The 17,060-nt window shown below is 42.0% G+C and overlaps 1 protein-coding gene across 3 annotated transcripts in view; it reads right to left on the bottom strand.

Annotated features, from left to right (window-relative positions):
• The window catches only part of adgra1b (adhesion G protein-coupled receptor A1b), a 116,261-nt gene that overhangs the window by 71,089 nt on the left and 28,112 nt on the right, over positions 1 to 17,060 (bottom strand). For all 3 annotated transcript variants that reach the window (XM_023841754.2, XM_023841769.2, XM_023841759.2), the window contains exons 4-7: positions 14,637 to 14,708; positions 14,409 to 14,480; positions 13,938 to 14,101; positions 3,193 to 3,406 (exon numbers count right to left, since the gene is read on the bottom strand). In XM_023841754.2, coding sequence (XP_023697522.1) covers positions 3,193 to 3,406; positions 13,938 to 14,101; positions 14,409 to 14,480; positions 14,637 to 14,708 — 522 coding nt within the window. The remainder of the gene's footprint in view (positions 1 to 3,192; positions 3,407 to 13,937; positions 14,102 to 14,408; positions 14,481 to 14,636; positions 14,709 to 17,060) is intronic.

The raw sequence follows: 17,060 nt of genomic DNA, 5'->3' as shown, positions 1-17,060 counted from the left end.
ATTCTTCCCAATGGACTCATTAGGGGCGTTTATAGTCCTCTGATGATATTTAATGATTTGTTTGTGTAATGCTGCTTATGAGGCTGTAAACTTCAGAACCCGGCACTTCCAGATCACATTCCAGACATAAACCATGGTACCAGCCCTTCCCCAATTATTTGGTTTTCCCACACATATGGAAGGATCCTTATGTCTGTGTATATGAGTGTGGGTGTGAATGATAAAAACTACAGATGCATGTACATACCTGCCCCTTTCTTTAGAGGGTAACAGGCAGTTGGTGGCAGAACTTTGTGGCTGTTAGATAATGGTAAGCAATAATAAGAATTGCATAAAAGGACTTGAACTACCTTAGGTTGAAAGCTTTGTAGAGTGAATTTGGTATAAATATCTTCCTCTCACTACACCCCTATTATTCTCTCACATATTTAGGTTCATGCTGAAACCTTTGCTCTCCAGAATCCGCCTGCCATTTCATTAGGGACAGTATCTCAGGTGATGTAGTTGACTCTTTTCCAATTAGCCGTGACCATTTTCCTTTAATCCACTGTTTACCACCAAATGTCTCTTTCACAGTTGCCACGCTGCTTCACAGATGACAACCTTCTGGGATTGTCTGAAGCTATGTACAGTCTTCTCTGTGACGGGGCTATTGATTAGGGCTGGCTCTATCACAAGGAGGGAGCATTAGGATGCACGCTTTGTGTGAGGTTCATGGAATAGCTCACAATTTCTCTTCCCGTCTTCTCCAAACCCATCCCCATGTCATGTGACTGTGATCAGATGAAGAAAGTAATAGGCCAATTAAATCCGTTTCCATGGTGACTGAAGTCTGCCAAGAGCGGCGTAAGAAGAAAAGCGGTAAAGCCAATCAGCTGGCTGTGTCTATGTGTGTGTGAGGGTGTTTGAGAGCATGATAAAGAAGGGAGAACTTTTCCTTTTCTCTTTTAATTTATTCTGTTGTTTTTTTTTCCTGAAACAGATCAGGTTGATTAAAAATGGAGGGGATTAAGAAAGATACCTGAAGTAGAGGACAGCTGCAGGCATTAAAGAATTTGATTAATGGTGTATGACTCACGTTCCGACTCTCTCTTAACATCATTTATTGTGTCTTTAGCTGAGCACCTCTACTCAGCAGGGATGAGGCCTCAAAGCATATCATAATTAGTCCTTCTCTTCAATTATTTTTGGGCTAATTCCATATAAGATACGGTGTTGAAAAACATAATAGGAAGGTAGTCACATATTTTATACAACGTAGTATGCAGATTTTATTAAATTAGCTTGAATTGCCCTACATCAGACACACTGTACAACAGTTAAAAGTACCCATTAAATGGAATTTAACTGTTGTCTTGAAAAAACAGGATGAATTCCATGATGTTATACCCTCTGAATACTGTTAATTTATTAAGGTTTCGTATTGTGAAAAAGAATCATTTATTTTTTTGTTTGTTTGTTTTTGAAAACCCAAAACCCAAACTACTCAGAAGAGTATAACCTCAAGCACAGGTCAATCAGGGTTTCTGATGCTCATCTGCATTTAGAAAGGTGCAGAACTTAAGCAGACATTACTAAATGGCATCAAGGCAATCACGCCAAATTAGAACATTCCAGTAAGAACAGAAATTCCGTGCAGGGGAGAGACCTTCAAAAGTTAGTTCTAAAATTGGCAGACAGCAAATGGTCCATAACAAGTAATGTTCTGCATGTTGGCAGGCATGTAAAGAAGTGAACATCCCAATTCTTGGTATTACTTTAAAATCCATGGTGAGGATGCTGTACTTGAGGAAGATTTTACCTTTGCTATTCTTTCAACACCTATGCTTATGATATGAAAAGGTAGAAGGCAGAGTTGGTCTGGATACAAAGGAACTGTTTTTCTTGGCTGAAGGATTTATAGGTTAGGTTGTTTTCCATGTAAATGAGCACAGTGCCACCCTCTGCGGGTGAGGAAACACTGCCAAAATAAACATTACCGTATATGATTTTTATTGCAAGAACACACATAATTAGTATATGTAGCGGAAGCAGGTGCTAATTGCGTGACTCAAAACTGGAATTATACTAAGTACTAAATCTCCCTCTACAGGGACGTGCTGTTGGCCTGCTAGCAGGAATTCTGCACCATAATGTGATGCAAGTGAACTGTACATTGTGCAGCTTGACAACTAACCTACGTAAACTATCTAAACCCAGTCTGATATAAAGTTAGGTTTAACGGATGGAAAGAACTGTAAAAGGAAACATTTCTAAACTTCAGAGCTGGAACATCCAACTTTAAAGACATCCAAAATACCCATTTTAATAACACAGAAACAAGCAAAGACACTGATATATTTATGGTTTGGTTTTTCCATTTTTTGAAATGGTATTTATATGTAAATATGGCTTATTTTCATATGACAAATCACATGTCATTATAGACAGTCAGAATTCTGTAAATATTGTTCATCAAAGCACTGTGATGTCACCTCGGCAATACAGTAGATAAAAACATCATTAATAGCCAATGTCTACATCATAAAAAACAGTAAGCACTCATAAAGCACCATAGAAGGGCCCACATCCTTTTATGTAGCAGAAGAACAGATGAAACCGACATACCTCATGCTATATAAATTGCCCATAACGCCCACAAGACTGTTGACTTAGGGAAACATATTTCTGTTAGTAGTTGGACAATATTTACAAAGGTCTCAAAGCAAAAGGTCATACAGACCATCATTACTAGTGTTTGCTTCTACCTGAAGCCAAGGCCAAGTCAGAAGGTACAGAAGAGTGAAATAAAAGAAGGAAAAATATACAGAATAGCCCGAGTAGTGGCAACAGAATGTCTCCTTTTCACATTATCGTTGTAATTAAATGGCAGCATCTGCTCTGGCTACCATGTGACCACTTAGCCTCAGCCATTTTTTGAGGCACTCATCAAATTCCCAGAATGGGTCACTGCATCTCTGGCAGTCCGCCAATAGAAGTGTGTGAAGTATTTCAAGAAGTATGAGAGACCAAATTGCTGGGTTCATTTTTGATGAGAAAAACAAGTAATCAAAAGTGTGGCTCTGGACCAAACTAACATAAATGAGGAATCTGTATGAATGTAGGTGCTTCTGCATGTATGTGTGCGACTACAAAAGAGCTTATGTCTTTTGTGTGCTTTGTGAAGGATTGCATGTGTGGTATGGTTCCCACCTGGTAATCAGGCAGCAGTCATGAATGATGCTCTCCTCTATGAAAATGCCATTCTCCTCTTGCGTGTGCACGACCTGCCTATTATGGCTCCACTGCAGTGTCACCGAGGAGTCCAGGTAGGAGGCCGTGCACTGCAAGGGCAGCCGGTCGCCTGGGAACACCAGCTGCCTCTGGGATGGGATGAGCTGGAACAGTGGTAGCTCTAGGGGTCCATCTGAAAGACACCGGTTACCTAGTCAACAACACAGCAATTAATATCAAGGGCAGAACAGTTGTAGACCTGTCTGGTGTCCTTTGAGTCAAGAGCGAGGCGTAGAGCCTATCAATTATTATTATTATTTTCTATTTGGCTGTCATCCAGGAGGAATCAGCAAATGTCTTGTTTGTTTGACAATTTATGTATGTTCATCTGTGCATTATGTCCTTGGTGCTGTATACACCAGAATTTTCCCCCAGAATTATAATCTTAATCTTAAATATGGTGATGCCCTGCTTTCAACTGAAATATGCTGCATAAAAAAAAGAAAAAAAGGAAAATTGGAATACAAATTTTCGGTCAGAAGATCGGTGGCCTAACTGATAGTTCTAAACAGAGTTGACCAATGTGGTTGAGCCAGTTTGTTAAATGGGAAGAATACTGAAGGAAAATAAAAACGAAGAAAGGGACAAATCAACTCTTTTGGTATCATAATTGTGTAGTTGGTTTAAAATAACCAAGATGTATCCAAAGGATGCACTTGTTTTGATTTTCTTGGAGATGAACACCTTGAATTAGCATGTGGTTCTGGAACCATGAGATGTGGAGATAACATCACATCCTGTTTTGACATGACATAAATTTATCTTTGGATTCCAGGTCGCAATACTGCTCAAAACTAAGTACAGAGAAAGATGCCAGAGTCAGATTTAAAAAATGAAAACGGCAGAAAATAAGAACTGCAACATACATAGTAGGTCTTGACAGACACCATTCAATCCATACATCACTCAACAGAAGTTTCTACAATAGTTACTCACCATAACCTACCACACACCAATTGAATTGCTGAATTGCAACGATGACATACATAGCAAAGTATAAATAAATGTGAAGACTGACCATTAATTGCTAAAATATGGATACGGAGATTCATTTTTAAAATGAGTTGTATGACCTCAAAGTCACATTTTGAGGATACAGAGGAAAAGGACCGAGTACCGTGTTATTATCTTTGTTTTCCTTGTCTGTGGAATTGAAGCCGCTGTAGAGGTTAAAAAGAGCGATAAGTCAGGAGTTAATGAGGACGTGCTGGAGGCCAGCCTCCCTGCAGGGCGCGTGCTGTCAGGCTGTGCACTGGGGTCTGCCCCCCCTTTTATTACCGCGCCACATTTGCTAAACGTTTCATGAGCCGAAGCTGGTGATATTTATGTTTCCACCCTGACTCTGTACAGTGAGGCAATTGTTTGACCCCCAACCCCCCCCCCCCCCACTACCATGACCCCTCACTGCATACCCCCGCTAGCTAGAGCCTCCATGTATAAGACCGAAAGTCCATGCACTGCTTGTGAATCAGCCCCAGTGAGCATAATGTTCTTACCACAGCTGTATTAAAAAATCCTAATTTTATTAAAGTCCAATTATCAGCTTTATAAAAAAACCATTTAGAAAATACTTCCCATTGCCTACAAGAGAATTCAACAGGCTTCAAATTTAAACCAAACAGATTGGCTCAGTACTGCATATTTACAGTAAAAGACAAAACTAATTTCACAAACTTGTTTATGAGCATCTATAGCTTTTATTATAGTGCACAAATTGTGTAACATGTCATGCTTTCAGTGGGAAACAACCTAGTTTCCTGATATTCTTTGGGAGACTGAAACTAATAAGTGAAACGCTTAGAAAAGAGACTGATTACAATATCGATATAACTGACGATACAGCTGCCACAATTACTTGATTAAACTTAATTATAAAAAGCATTGATTAAAATTTGCGAAACACCTCAGTTCTGTGAGAGCACTGCACAACAGTAAACTGTGTCGCAGGACCAGCTATGTACTTCATTGTAATGCCTTGCACCACACCGTGCATATCTGTAAACAGTGTAAATCAATATGTGTATTTGTATATTTATGTTGTAAATAGTAAATATTACCATGTCATTTTTAACCATGTAATATGTGTGGTTTGTTCGCGTTCACATGAATGTGGCCGTCACGAATGTCACGTTAATTGGTGGTTTCCATGTCTGTGCTACTACTAGTCTAACCATTGGAGGCTATGAGTAAAGAGAGAAAAAAATCACTTTTAAAAGAGCAATTGTCAACACTGGTGTCAGGAGTGGGATATATTGACAACATATTCTGGAAACTTTACAAGTCAAAGCTTTTGGACGGTGCAGGGAGACAGCAGTGGCGAACCAGAGGGGGATCCTGGGAACCGAGCATCGTGCCGGGGAGACCCAACGGAGCCAGTACGCTGCACCCCAGCTCCAGACAGCAGAACAAAGCTGGCAGCATGGCGAGATGCACCATCAAATCTGAGCTCGGCAGGGAGCAGGACAAAGATCGTGGTGGAACTCTTCTTGCTAGAGCGGAGAGGGGCTTCTGGAACCCTATCTCCCCCCAAATGCGCCTGCTGGCAACCAGCAGAGGCCGCGACCCCCCTGGCACTAGCACTGCAAAAGGAGGCACTACAGGTCCTCCTCAGCCGTACCCCAGAGGATCAGCAGGGACTACGCCGCTCTGGTCGCCATGCTGGTGTAGTGTTTCCACCAGCGGCCGTCAGAAGAGACCACGAGGAGGAAGCGGGAGGGTCAGTGGAGATTGAGGAGGAGAGTGAGACTCTGGGGTATTTGCTGCCAATCTCTGCAGCTATGCATGGTGGGGATACCCACGTTTACCCCATGATGTGCAGGAAGAGCTGGCCCTCCATGCCGTTGTCAAGGCATTGACACCGATGCAGCTCCAGCAACACCTTCAGCTGTGAGTACCAGCCATGCTGGCTGATGCATTGTTGGAAGCAGAGAGAGCAGAAGTGATCCTGTCTCCACCAGCAACACCCTGTCGTCCGCCAGCCACACCATACCGCCCACTGTGAGACTGTGCTCGCCTCCAACCCCGAGAATCCTGAGAGGAAGATCAGAGTGAGGCGCGCCAGGAAAGAGTTCGCTCTTACCATAGAGCCCTCACGTCTGTCTAATTAAAAGGGCTGGCTGGGCCTTTACATGGACTGGCTTGTGGAGGGCACCCAATGCCAAACCTTAGTGGTCCATAGTCACCCTCATCCGCAAAGGCACCAATCAGCCGGCTCAGCTGGGATGGGAAGTGACGGAAATCTGGTTCACTTCCATCATTAGCACATGTGCGGCGATGAATGGGAAGCAGAGGCTCAACATCATGCTGGCAGAACAAACTACGGAGCAAGAGGTGTGGCTGATCAACAACCGTGATCCCTGCATGGTATGGATCTGCTGTGCCATCTGGGGGCTCACACAGCTGTGCCCATAGTCACACACCACCTCAGTACAGACTCAGCAGCCCTCCAAATAGAAATTAGTTGCATGTGGAGATGATGGGCACAGCAGCAGGCTGTGGCGACAGGGACACCTCACCCCCAACTGTTCCAGTCCCCCCGCCAACATGCAACGAACCTCCCCAGTGCAGCATAAGCTGTTTCTACTGGGCCTTCAACCAGCTGAAGGCAGTGCTCACAGAGGCCTCAGTACTGGTGAACCCCAACTTGGTGCTCCCAGCAACGAGGGGCTTGGCACCATGTTATCTCAGGCAGGATCTGAGTGCAAGAGAGTGGCAGTCTAATTCAGCCACATGCTGATCCACCACTAAAGGAACTACTGCATCACATGCCACAAGCTCCTATTCGTCATCCAAGCCTGCTGCCATTTTTGATTCCCGCCCCCTGCGGACAGTGCTTCCAGGTGGGCACCATCCATGCATCCCTCACCTGGTCACTCAGCTTTAGCAACTATAACCACAAGGGACAGCTGGGGCTTTGGCTGCAGGTGCTGCAGGGGTATAGCTTTGTGGGCCAGAACTGGCTGGACAGGTACAGGTTCCTCGGAAATGCACATGCTCTTTTTCACTGTCCCTGCAAGACAGATAACTGGCTTCACTGCCACCTTGCCAATGAGTGCAGCCAGGGGTGCTGGTCACGGGCAGGGAGGCATCTGGAGTGGAGAGAGGTCTCCACATCGACCCGGGGACCGAGGCCATATACTCTCACTGGGCGGGGGGATCCTCGCGGAGCATGATGGTCTGCTGTACTGGTCCTGGATGTCCCTGGATGGAGAGCCACCTGTTGCAGCCGCTGGGGCCCCAGAGGCTCCATATCATGGTTCTGATGGTGGTGCATGACGGGAGCCAGGTGCTTTGGAGTAGCGACTAAGATGCTGGGGAAGCTGCGGAGCCGTTTGTACTGGGCCAGCTGCAGCCATGACACAGCACTGTTCCTGCACTGCTGTGATGTGTGCACTGCCCTCAAAGGCCCACGCTGCCAGTCCCTAGTGCCCAGGCAGCAGTACAATGTGGGGGCACCCATGGAGAGAGTCAGGGTAGACGTTTGGGCCCTTTCTCTCACAGTGATGCTGCTACATGCTCCTGATTACTTTACCAAGTTGCCCAAGGATTTACAGGTCCCAACCAGACTACACCGACTACAGCCAAAAAGCTCATGGAGGAGTTCATCTGCTGCTTTCAGGCGCTGGAGGAGCTGCAGGTATATGGAGAGGGCTGCAAGTGGCTGGGCATCGCTAAGATCCTCAGGGTGATGGGCTGGTGGAGCGGGTTAACAGTGCCCTCACCACGCAGCTCACCATCCTTGTCACCAAACAGCAGAGTGACTGGGACCGCCACCTGCCCCTGGTCCTGCCCCAGGTCCTGCCCCTGGTCCTGCCCCAGGTCCTGCCCCTGGTCCTGCCCCTGGTCCTGTGGTCCTGTGGGCATACTGAGTGGCGGTGCACACAGCAGCCAGTGCATGCCGGCCGGGCTGATGTTCTGGGAGGGAGCTGCGCACGCTACCGGACCTGGTGATTGGACCTAAGAAGCCGGATATGGAGTAGCTGTACTGTCCTGGGAGCGTCTGAGGGGTGTGCATGAACTGTCCCGGAAACACCAAGCGCAGTGACCGTATTGTGTAGGGATAGCAAATATTAGGAAAAGTTCATATAGCAATATTCGAAATTGTTCCAATACATCTTGTGATATTTATAAAGCAAAAAATAAGTTGAAAATATACCCAACTACCCAAATAGAACATTTTGTCGTGTCTTATTTATTTATTTGTTTATTAATTTTTTTAGTAAATACTAATAATGTGTACCTACAATATAAACCGGATTTCTATAAGTTGCTTTTGTTCAATATCATCTCTGTGGAATCCAAAATATTTCCATAAAGCCAGGATGATTATGATTGGTTCAGACAGTGCATGCAGAGCTCATGTAAAAGGAGCATCAGTTTTTGCTAACATATCCTAAGTAATCTTGAAAAGGAACTGACCTTGAAATTGTAGCGGTTGCTAAGTTTTATTTCCTGTATGATAGTAAAATGTTTTAGCATAACTCATTATCTTAACCAAGCTGATAAGACAATTGCATGTTGCTAACGTTGATGTTAACATTGTGCATCGTGCAGGCCGGTTAGGCGGCGCAGTGTCGCAGTGGGTCGCAGTGGGTCGCACTGCTTCCTGCGTGTGCATTTTGCATGTTCACCCTTTGTGTGCCTGGGTTTGCACCCGATCCTCCCACAATCAAAAAACATTCAGCTTAAGTGAACTGGAGTGCCGAAATTGGCCATATGTTGCATCAATTGCTGCATATATTTTATAAATGATTACTTGATTTGTCATCATACTAATCAATAGACTACTCAAATATTAATATAATCAATAAAAATAGTTATAGTATAACTGACAAAATCCATAATTAGCATCAATGTAGAAGCATGACAGCGGCGGGATTTCGTTTGTAGTGACGGTGGCTTTGAAATTCAAATATATACATAAAATACAAAACAATAAGCCTTCCCCGCGGTGTCAGTGAGATCCTCGCCAGCCTGAAGGGCTTAAGTGGTATAGTTGTTAAAACATCCACCCTGCAAGCATGTTGTGGTTTCAATCCGCAGCTCGATCAAAATGTACCACACACTCATTAAAACCTTATTAATTTCCTCCTTCTGCATTACTAATATCAGCTGATAGTGCCCTGAGGTACACAAAATGTACGTATCAAGCTGCTTTACCCCATAGTTTCTTATTATCATGAGACCTTTGTGCTGAAATAGGTAGGGTCTGACATACTGCTAGCGCTGATATATAATCACTGGCATTATCAGCTTGCAGGGTGTCTCAAAAAGTGCTAATTTATAACAATGAATAACACGAGGTGTTAACAGCCATGCCAACTTCGTTAATTACTTTTAAAGGGAGAACTACATCAAATGTAATTGTACGTCTTATAGCTTTCCTATATGAACTAATGCATATTTTGTATCTCATACTCCAGATACATTGCAATCACTCTGGACCAAGCCGCCTTTCTCGATGCTTCTGAGCATGTCTCAATCCACTGTGTCCTGTAGAAGCAGGTGTGCTTCTCGGTTGCGCCCAGGTAATTAGATGCACAGTCTGTGTCCTGGCCTACTTTGGCTCAGCGGGCCCCTCACATGTCACTCCCACTGCCAGGGTAAGATTAAGCGAGCGGAGAGTTCCCTCCAGCAGACCGCCGAGAGCTGCACTGCTCCAGTAAAAACGTGGCGATCTCACACTGCGGCAGTTAGCAAATTAACCAAACTGGCCCTGTGGTCTGGCACGGGAAACCCTAAGCATCTGCCACTGCATGCCGAGCCTAATTTTACTGATGACACATGTCCTTTCAGGGAGGGAACCATTGAATAGCCAGGGAAATTATTCAACATTAAAGCCACTGCGTGATCTCATTTACACTAGACATTCATATAATATATTGCAGGAACATTACAGAGATGGTACTCTGGTATGACTAATATTTTAAAAGATAACATTATTTATTAATATTGTTTAGACACCACAACGATTCATTCATTTTCAGAAGACTGCTTTTCCAATATTGAATCACAGAGAACCTTTTTGGCTGGGAAGCATGATGCACCATGGAGAGGTTGCCAATTTATCCCATGACACACAGACACACACACGGACACACCCAGACACACACGCAGGTTTGTAATTATATCTTTGTGGGGACTCTCCATTCATTTCTATGGGGAAAACTCTAATCCCAACATGATGACCTTAACCCCTACCCAGCCCTAACCTTACCCATAAGATACCAAACAAGATATGAGACTTTTGGCATTTTCAGTTTTTTGATTGCATTCACAGATCTTAGTGGGGACCTGAAAAATGAAATATTTGGTCCCCACAATGTAATATAAACATAATCTACACACACACACACACACACTGGGCAATATAGAAACACTAGCACCACCTAAACTGTATGTTTCTGCATTCTGTATATAAATTAGCATCAACACAGTGAGACTTCAAGCAAGCCTCATTACATGACCTACAGAATCAATTCATAGAAAAATAGTGAAACAGATACCATCATTTTACTTTCATCTTCACATGCTGAAAATATAATGCTGGACTGCTGCTGTATGTATGACTCCTTTAAAAATGTGATTTATATGCTGTCTGTGAGAGGACCTTCTACTACTTAGAAAAATAAAGCAACCCAAGAAAACTAGAGAGGTGAAAACAGGTGGACTCAGCAGAATTTCTCCTAATCTGAGGCACCCACCTGACTTCTGCAGGAAATGGTTGGCTGTTTCCCTTCTTCTGCCAATATTGGAAAAAAAAACAATTTAAATATTCCGAGGAGTCCAACTGAATGTCAGCCATCCTGGGGCAAATTATGTTAGAGCAGTGTAAGGGTAATTGCTTAAAGATGTGTATTGGGCCGTCTGTTTCTCATCAATGCCTTATAAAAAAGAGGAATTCCCCATTCCAAGTGTTCAATTAAAATAACCTGCATTTCACTGTTTCAGTATTTGGCAGGACATAAGCGTAATGTCATTAACATCTGTTGTTTCAGAAGACTATAAATAAACAGAATCTAAATTGTAGAGAAACACAGTAAAATAACATTATACAATTTCCTTTGAAAACAAAAAGAATCACTGTCTGTTATTTACTGTAGCTAGTTACTTCAAAAGTATATTGTGAATGGTAGTCAAGGACATGCTGCAAGGCGGTACAATTGTTTGACGTGATGAAGTTAACTTGTTCTGATGTTCAAAGAAGTACCTGTCCATTCTAGTCATTATAAACTGAAATTGTCATTGTCAACTAAAATGTCTCTTTAAAACACACTTCCCCAGATACAGGCTATACGTTAATTGCAAAATACACCCACCATTCACTTCATCGCTTTAGTTGGAACACCACTGGTTTGCTCTCAGAACAGCATGAATTCTTACTGGCATCCACCCAACAAGGTGCTGGAAACATTCCTCAGTGATTCTGCTCCATGTTGACATGATTACATCATGTAATTGCTGCAGACTTGTCAGCTGCACATTCAAGCTGCAAATCGCTCCTTCCACTACAATCCAAAGATTCTCCATTGGACTCGGGTCTAGTGACTGAGGAGGCCAATGAAGAACACTGAACACATTGTCATATTTATGAAACCAGTTTGAAATTACTTGTGGCTTGCGACATGGTGTATTATTGTGCTGGAAGTGGTAAACTGAGCCCATAAAGGCACGGACATGGTCAGTAACATACTCAGATGTAAATGATACTTGATAGGTCTCAGGGGGCCCAATGTGTGTGAAGACAACATTCTCTGCATCATTACACCACCAGCACCAAACTGACCTTTTGACACAAGACAGGTTGGGGACATGGATTCATGCTGTTTTCGCCAAAGTCTGACCCAACCATCTGCATGTCTCAGCAGAAAAAGGGATCATTAGAAAAGGCAACACTTTTTTTTCATCTTAAACAGTCCAGTTTCATTGAGCCTGTGTTCACTATAGCCTCAGTTTCCTGTTCTTAGCCAACAGGGGTGGAAACCAGTGTGGCCTTCTGCTCTTGTAGCCCATCCATCTCAAGGTGAATTCAGAGATGCTTTTCTGCTCACCGCTGTTTCAGCCACTGCAGCCTTCCTGTCAGCTCAATCCAGTCTGCCCATTCACCTCTGACCTCTGCCATCAACAAGGTGTTTATAAACTTTATAGACTGTTGTACATAAAAATCCTAGAAGTTTCTGAAGTACAAAATCCACCCCCACCAGCAAAAACCAACAAATCTGACACCAACTAGTGGTGAAAGTAACTTAGTGAGGTTTCTGGGGTTTAATCTGACAATTAACTATGTCGGCATGATATTATGCAATGTGGGTGCTGCCACAGGATTGGTTGATTGGATCAGTGGTTCTCAACCTATTGTTTAATTTTTACCATGTCAGCTCAGTTGCAACCCTATATCAAGTATAGGTTTGAATTAACGATATGATCAAGCACGCAGTGCACTTTACAATTTGTGCCAATCAATGTCTATCGCACAAATCTGATTGGATGTGCAAGTGAATTGTAAATTAAGCATCTGTGGTTGGATTGGTTGAGTGTTCACTAGAGTTCGCACTAAGCATTTGCGGACCCAAGACCCGTTTATATTGATTAATTCTAGGATTGGGGCTGGGAAATCTGATCATAGATCAGCATAGGAGCTTGCTGCTTTTAAAATGCTTACATTTACAACTCTGCTTTGTGACCCTTACCTAACTTGCCGCAAACCAAATATGGGTTGCAACCCACGGGTTGAGAATCACTGGATTAGAATACATAAATGAGAAGGAATACAGAAATAAGCCATAAACAATATGATTTGAATACAGTTATCCAACGTTTTATACAGTAAAATCTGGTTTATATCGTAGGTACACATTATTAGTATTTACTAAAAAAAAAGACACTTGATAAAATGTTAAGCAATTTATACACAATCATTGGCCATATTATTGGGAACACCTAACTAAACATGAAAATAGAAAAATAGAGCTTGCAGAACGTGTGAATGTTGAGAGACTCTCAAAAACTTACAGCTGGATTAAAGTAACTACTTTCCATAGCATAATATTGAGAACTTAACCAATGTAGCTCATCCATAAAGGTGATTTAGTTAATAAGCCATCCATCCATCCATTTTCGCTAACTGCTTGTTCTGTTAAGGGTCTACGGGTGTAAGGCAGGGAATAACCCAGGATGGGGCGCCAACTTACACACCATTCCCCCCCCCCATGTGCACCCCTACAAGAAACTCCAATTAACCTCAGCATGTTTTTGGGCTGCTGGAGTACCAAGAGGAAACCCCACGATGACATGGGGAAAACATGCAATCTCCACACACATGGAGTCATGGCGGATGCCCAAACCCTGGTCCCAGAGATGTGAAACAACAGTGCTAACCACCTGATTTAGTTAATAATAGTTTAATACTAATTTAGTAAATAATTTCACAGTTAAATAATAACACCATTTAACAGACACTCTTTGACTTTTGTCCTTTAAATTTAGAAACTGTCATCCAAAAAACCTGAAAAATTCAGGTATAACAACAAAACTGCACAATCACAATGCTGCCATTTCCGACACAAAAACTTAACTGCAAACAAAAACACGTGCATAAACACCCGTGGATGCAATAAAGAAATGACCGCTCACGGTATAGACAGCGGAGAGTTTCAATAACCTACCACATTTCAGCTGGCTCTCCTTCAGCTGGCGAAAGTCCAGGCCATGGAGGTGAGTGGGGTATATACAGCATGTGCCATTGCCTACATGGACTGAGTTTGCCCGTGTCCAGAGGAGAAGCCAGCCCAGGTGACAGTCACAGAAAAGAGTCTCTGAGCTGAAGTGCCTGTCAGGATACATCAAAGCTTTCACATGTAAATACCTATCATCTGGCACAATAATCTGTGGTCAGTGTTTGAAGACATAGCTGCACTTACAGTATGCATTATTTAATAACAGTGTCCGTTAGTGGCCATGCACGTGCAAGGGTGCAGCTAAAGATTTTGGGCCCCATGAGAACATATCCCAACCCAGACCAATCCAATTGTGTTCCAAGTTGTTTAGGGCCCCTGTCACTCAGGGGCCAATGGAATCATTCTAAATGTCCACACGTGTATTTCATCAATTGAAAAAGAGGAATCCGGGATTCTTACAATATTTTCAGAGACATCAGGTGAGTAAACAATCCCTCGGGAAGAGAGGAGAAAATATTCCCTGAAATATTTCTAAAAAAAAAAAAGGGGGGGGGGGACAACAACAGTTTTAATATTTTACAGAACAGTAAGAAATCTATTAAAATACAAAATAGCTTATCTATTTATAAACATTCTTGCAGAAAAATTTGCCTCATTAATATTCTAAAAATATATGAATATACTCACAACTTTAGAAGATTTCCAAGGTCAGTGAAAATTGCGGGAGAGAAGCAACCAATTCTGTTGTTGGACAGATCCCTAAAAGAAAACAAGATTGATTACATTTTTTCATCTAAAAGACTGAATTTAATTTGATGCAAAAGATCTTTGAGGAACAGAAGTAGGGAGGCAGATGTGTTTCTGTATGAGGACATGCCATGTGGGTATCTCGCTACACTTAGAGAAATTGAAATTTGAAAACATAAACACCGTGACACGAACTCCCCCCCCCCCTCCCCCCGGGATCTTTCTTAATACCTTCCTTGCCTAAGCTTTATGTTTATCACTTTAAATTTCTTTTTGAATTTCAGTGGTTAACCATTGTATTTTAATAGTTAAATGTGTTTTAATCTTTGTGTTGTCTTTTTAACCTTTTTTGTGATCGTAGTGATTGAGTCCATTTCTGCATCCATGATTCCATGCATCCATACCTTCATCCATCTATCCATACATACATACATACATCCATCCATCTTCTAATATCTTTTCCTGGTCAGAGTTGCAGTGACTTTTTCTAGCTTATTTATTTATGCTGTTTGGGATGTTTAAAAGTCTGCTGAGAGCACCAATAAAACGTGAATTAACAGGAAGTCTCCACAAACAGTGGTATACCCACTTCTGCATGACCTCCTTCCAACAGCTAACAGCATGAGTGTTCTGAAGTTCAGAGTGCCAGGAAGCTAAGCCCACATACATTGGTTCAGTCATCAACACTCAAGAGCACTTGACCTCTTTCACTTAGTAAATTTCCATAAATCCTGACAGGTCAAGGTGGTAAGACTTGGCTCTTTCTCTTAATTTCCCTCCACTCTTAACAGGCTTCTTGTGTCAGAAATGTGGCTCGTCTCCCTTCGCCAGATTTTAATTAGCATCCTGCTTTTCTAGAGCAGCTGTGCAGGGGTAAGAAAGACGTGTCATAATCACCAGTCAGGGAGTACTTCAATTAACATGGCACCCCTCTAAGACCGGGCACATATTCAGCAAGTCAACTGCGGATATGACATTCAAGTGAGGAAAAAATTTCCTCTCTGTCTGGCAACACTGACATCATTTCCACAGCATATGCCCATTTGTGCGTGCATGTCGGCCTACGTGTTGTAATAGCAGTTTTAGTACTAATATTAATAGTACCAGCCGTCTATGTGTTTCTTGTCAAGGGGCCAGCGGATGCTGTAATAGATTTTTCCCACGTGTCAGAATGCCCACATGCCCTGTATGTCCCATCTCCTTTTCTGCTAAAGGGAAACCAGAGATGACACCATTCAGCATGATACTACACACACAGGGGTCTGACGACAGAAACAAAAACTGATACAGTATGTGACTTGAGGCTTGAGGCTGGTGTGAGGTTATTGGCGACGGTGGTTAAGAGACCAATACTGTAATAACAATTAAATCAGATTAAGAATCTTTATCCTGCAGTTCTCTGGATTCACAGGGATTTAACTAGATTTCTTGACTAAGTTAATGTTTTAAATGACTAAGCCTAGATGCAACAAATGAAAACTTGGTTAAAGACCTACTTTAAAAGGCAACTGACAACACATGGCACATACAGTAGGTTTGGGAATGAATGCCCCGATACTTATAATTGTAATACTGACAAATACAGTAATATTGTGCGTGTTCTGTATTTTGTCTACTAATCACACATACTAATGGCCAATGGTATAATTGGCCATTAGTATCAGCTGCGTAATTCAAATAAGTAAGTATCTTTAAGAAAAAAAACCAAATTTTTTACATTTAATATATTGACCAGAACACATCAACATTGCAATACAACATGCACTTAGGTTAATGCTATGCAATAATGTGAGAAAGTTATGAACTGTTATTTAATTTATCTGTTTTAGCAATAATAATAGTAATTAACATTTTACTGCCTTTATAAATAAACGCTTAATATATCTGGATGACTAAATCTTAAGCTTACAAACAAATTTTCCAGAGCAATGTTCAAAATGTGTATTTCCTGCTGTGCTAAACTGCTAATTTTGCATCGAATTCATTCCATTTCTTAATTTAATAGCTCTCAGCATCATTTGAGATTTAATAAAGAAAAAATGCTTTAAATTTTTTTCTGAATTTTAATGCTGGGCACATAAAAAGAACTAATACACTAAAATAATACTACAATATTGAAAAATAATTAATTCAATTGTAGTTGGATCACTTAGCGGGATTTATATAATTTTTAAAAATGCACATAAAAAATCATGATTGGCCAGTTCTACTTCTCATGCCATGTGATGGCAGTTTACGCAATAATAGAACAAAAAAAAATGATCAAATGATTAAGGCAAAAGTTAAGTGATATTATGGTGACAATAATGTTAAATTTGTCTCCATCAATCTTGTGATCTGAAGCCCCAAGCATCTTTTGCGCCA

Source organism: Paramormyrops kingsleyae, chromosome 3 (assembly GCF_048594095.1).
Source record: "Paramormyrops kingsleyae isolate MSU_618 chromosome 3, PKINGS_0.4, whole genome shotgun sequence".
In the NCBI taxonomy this organism is placed as follows: Eukaryota; Metazoa; Chordata; class Actinopteri; order Osteoglossiformes; family Mormyridae; genus Paramormyrops; species Paramormyrops kingsleyae.
Note: the sequence above shows the minus strand (reverse complement) of the source record. Positions and strands in the feature narration are given on the sequence as shown.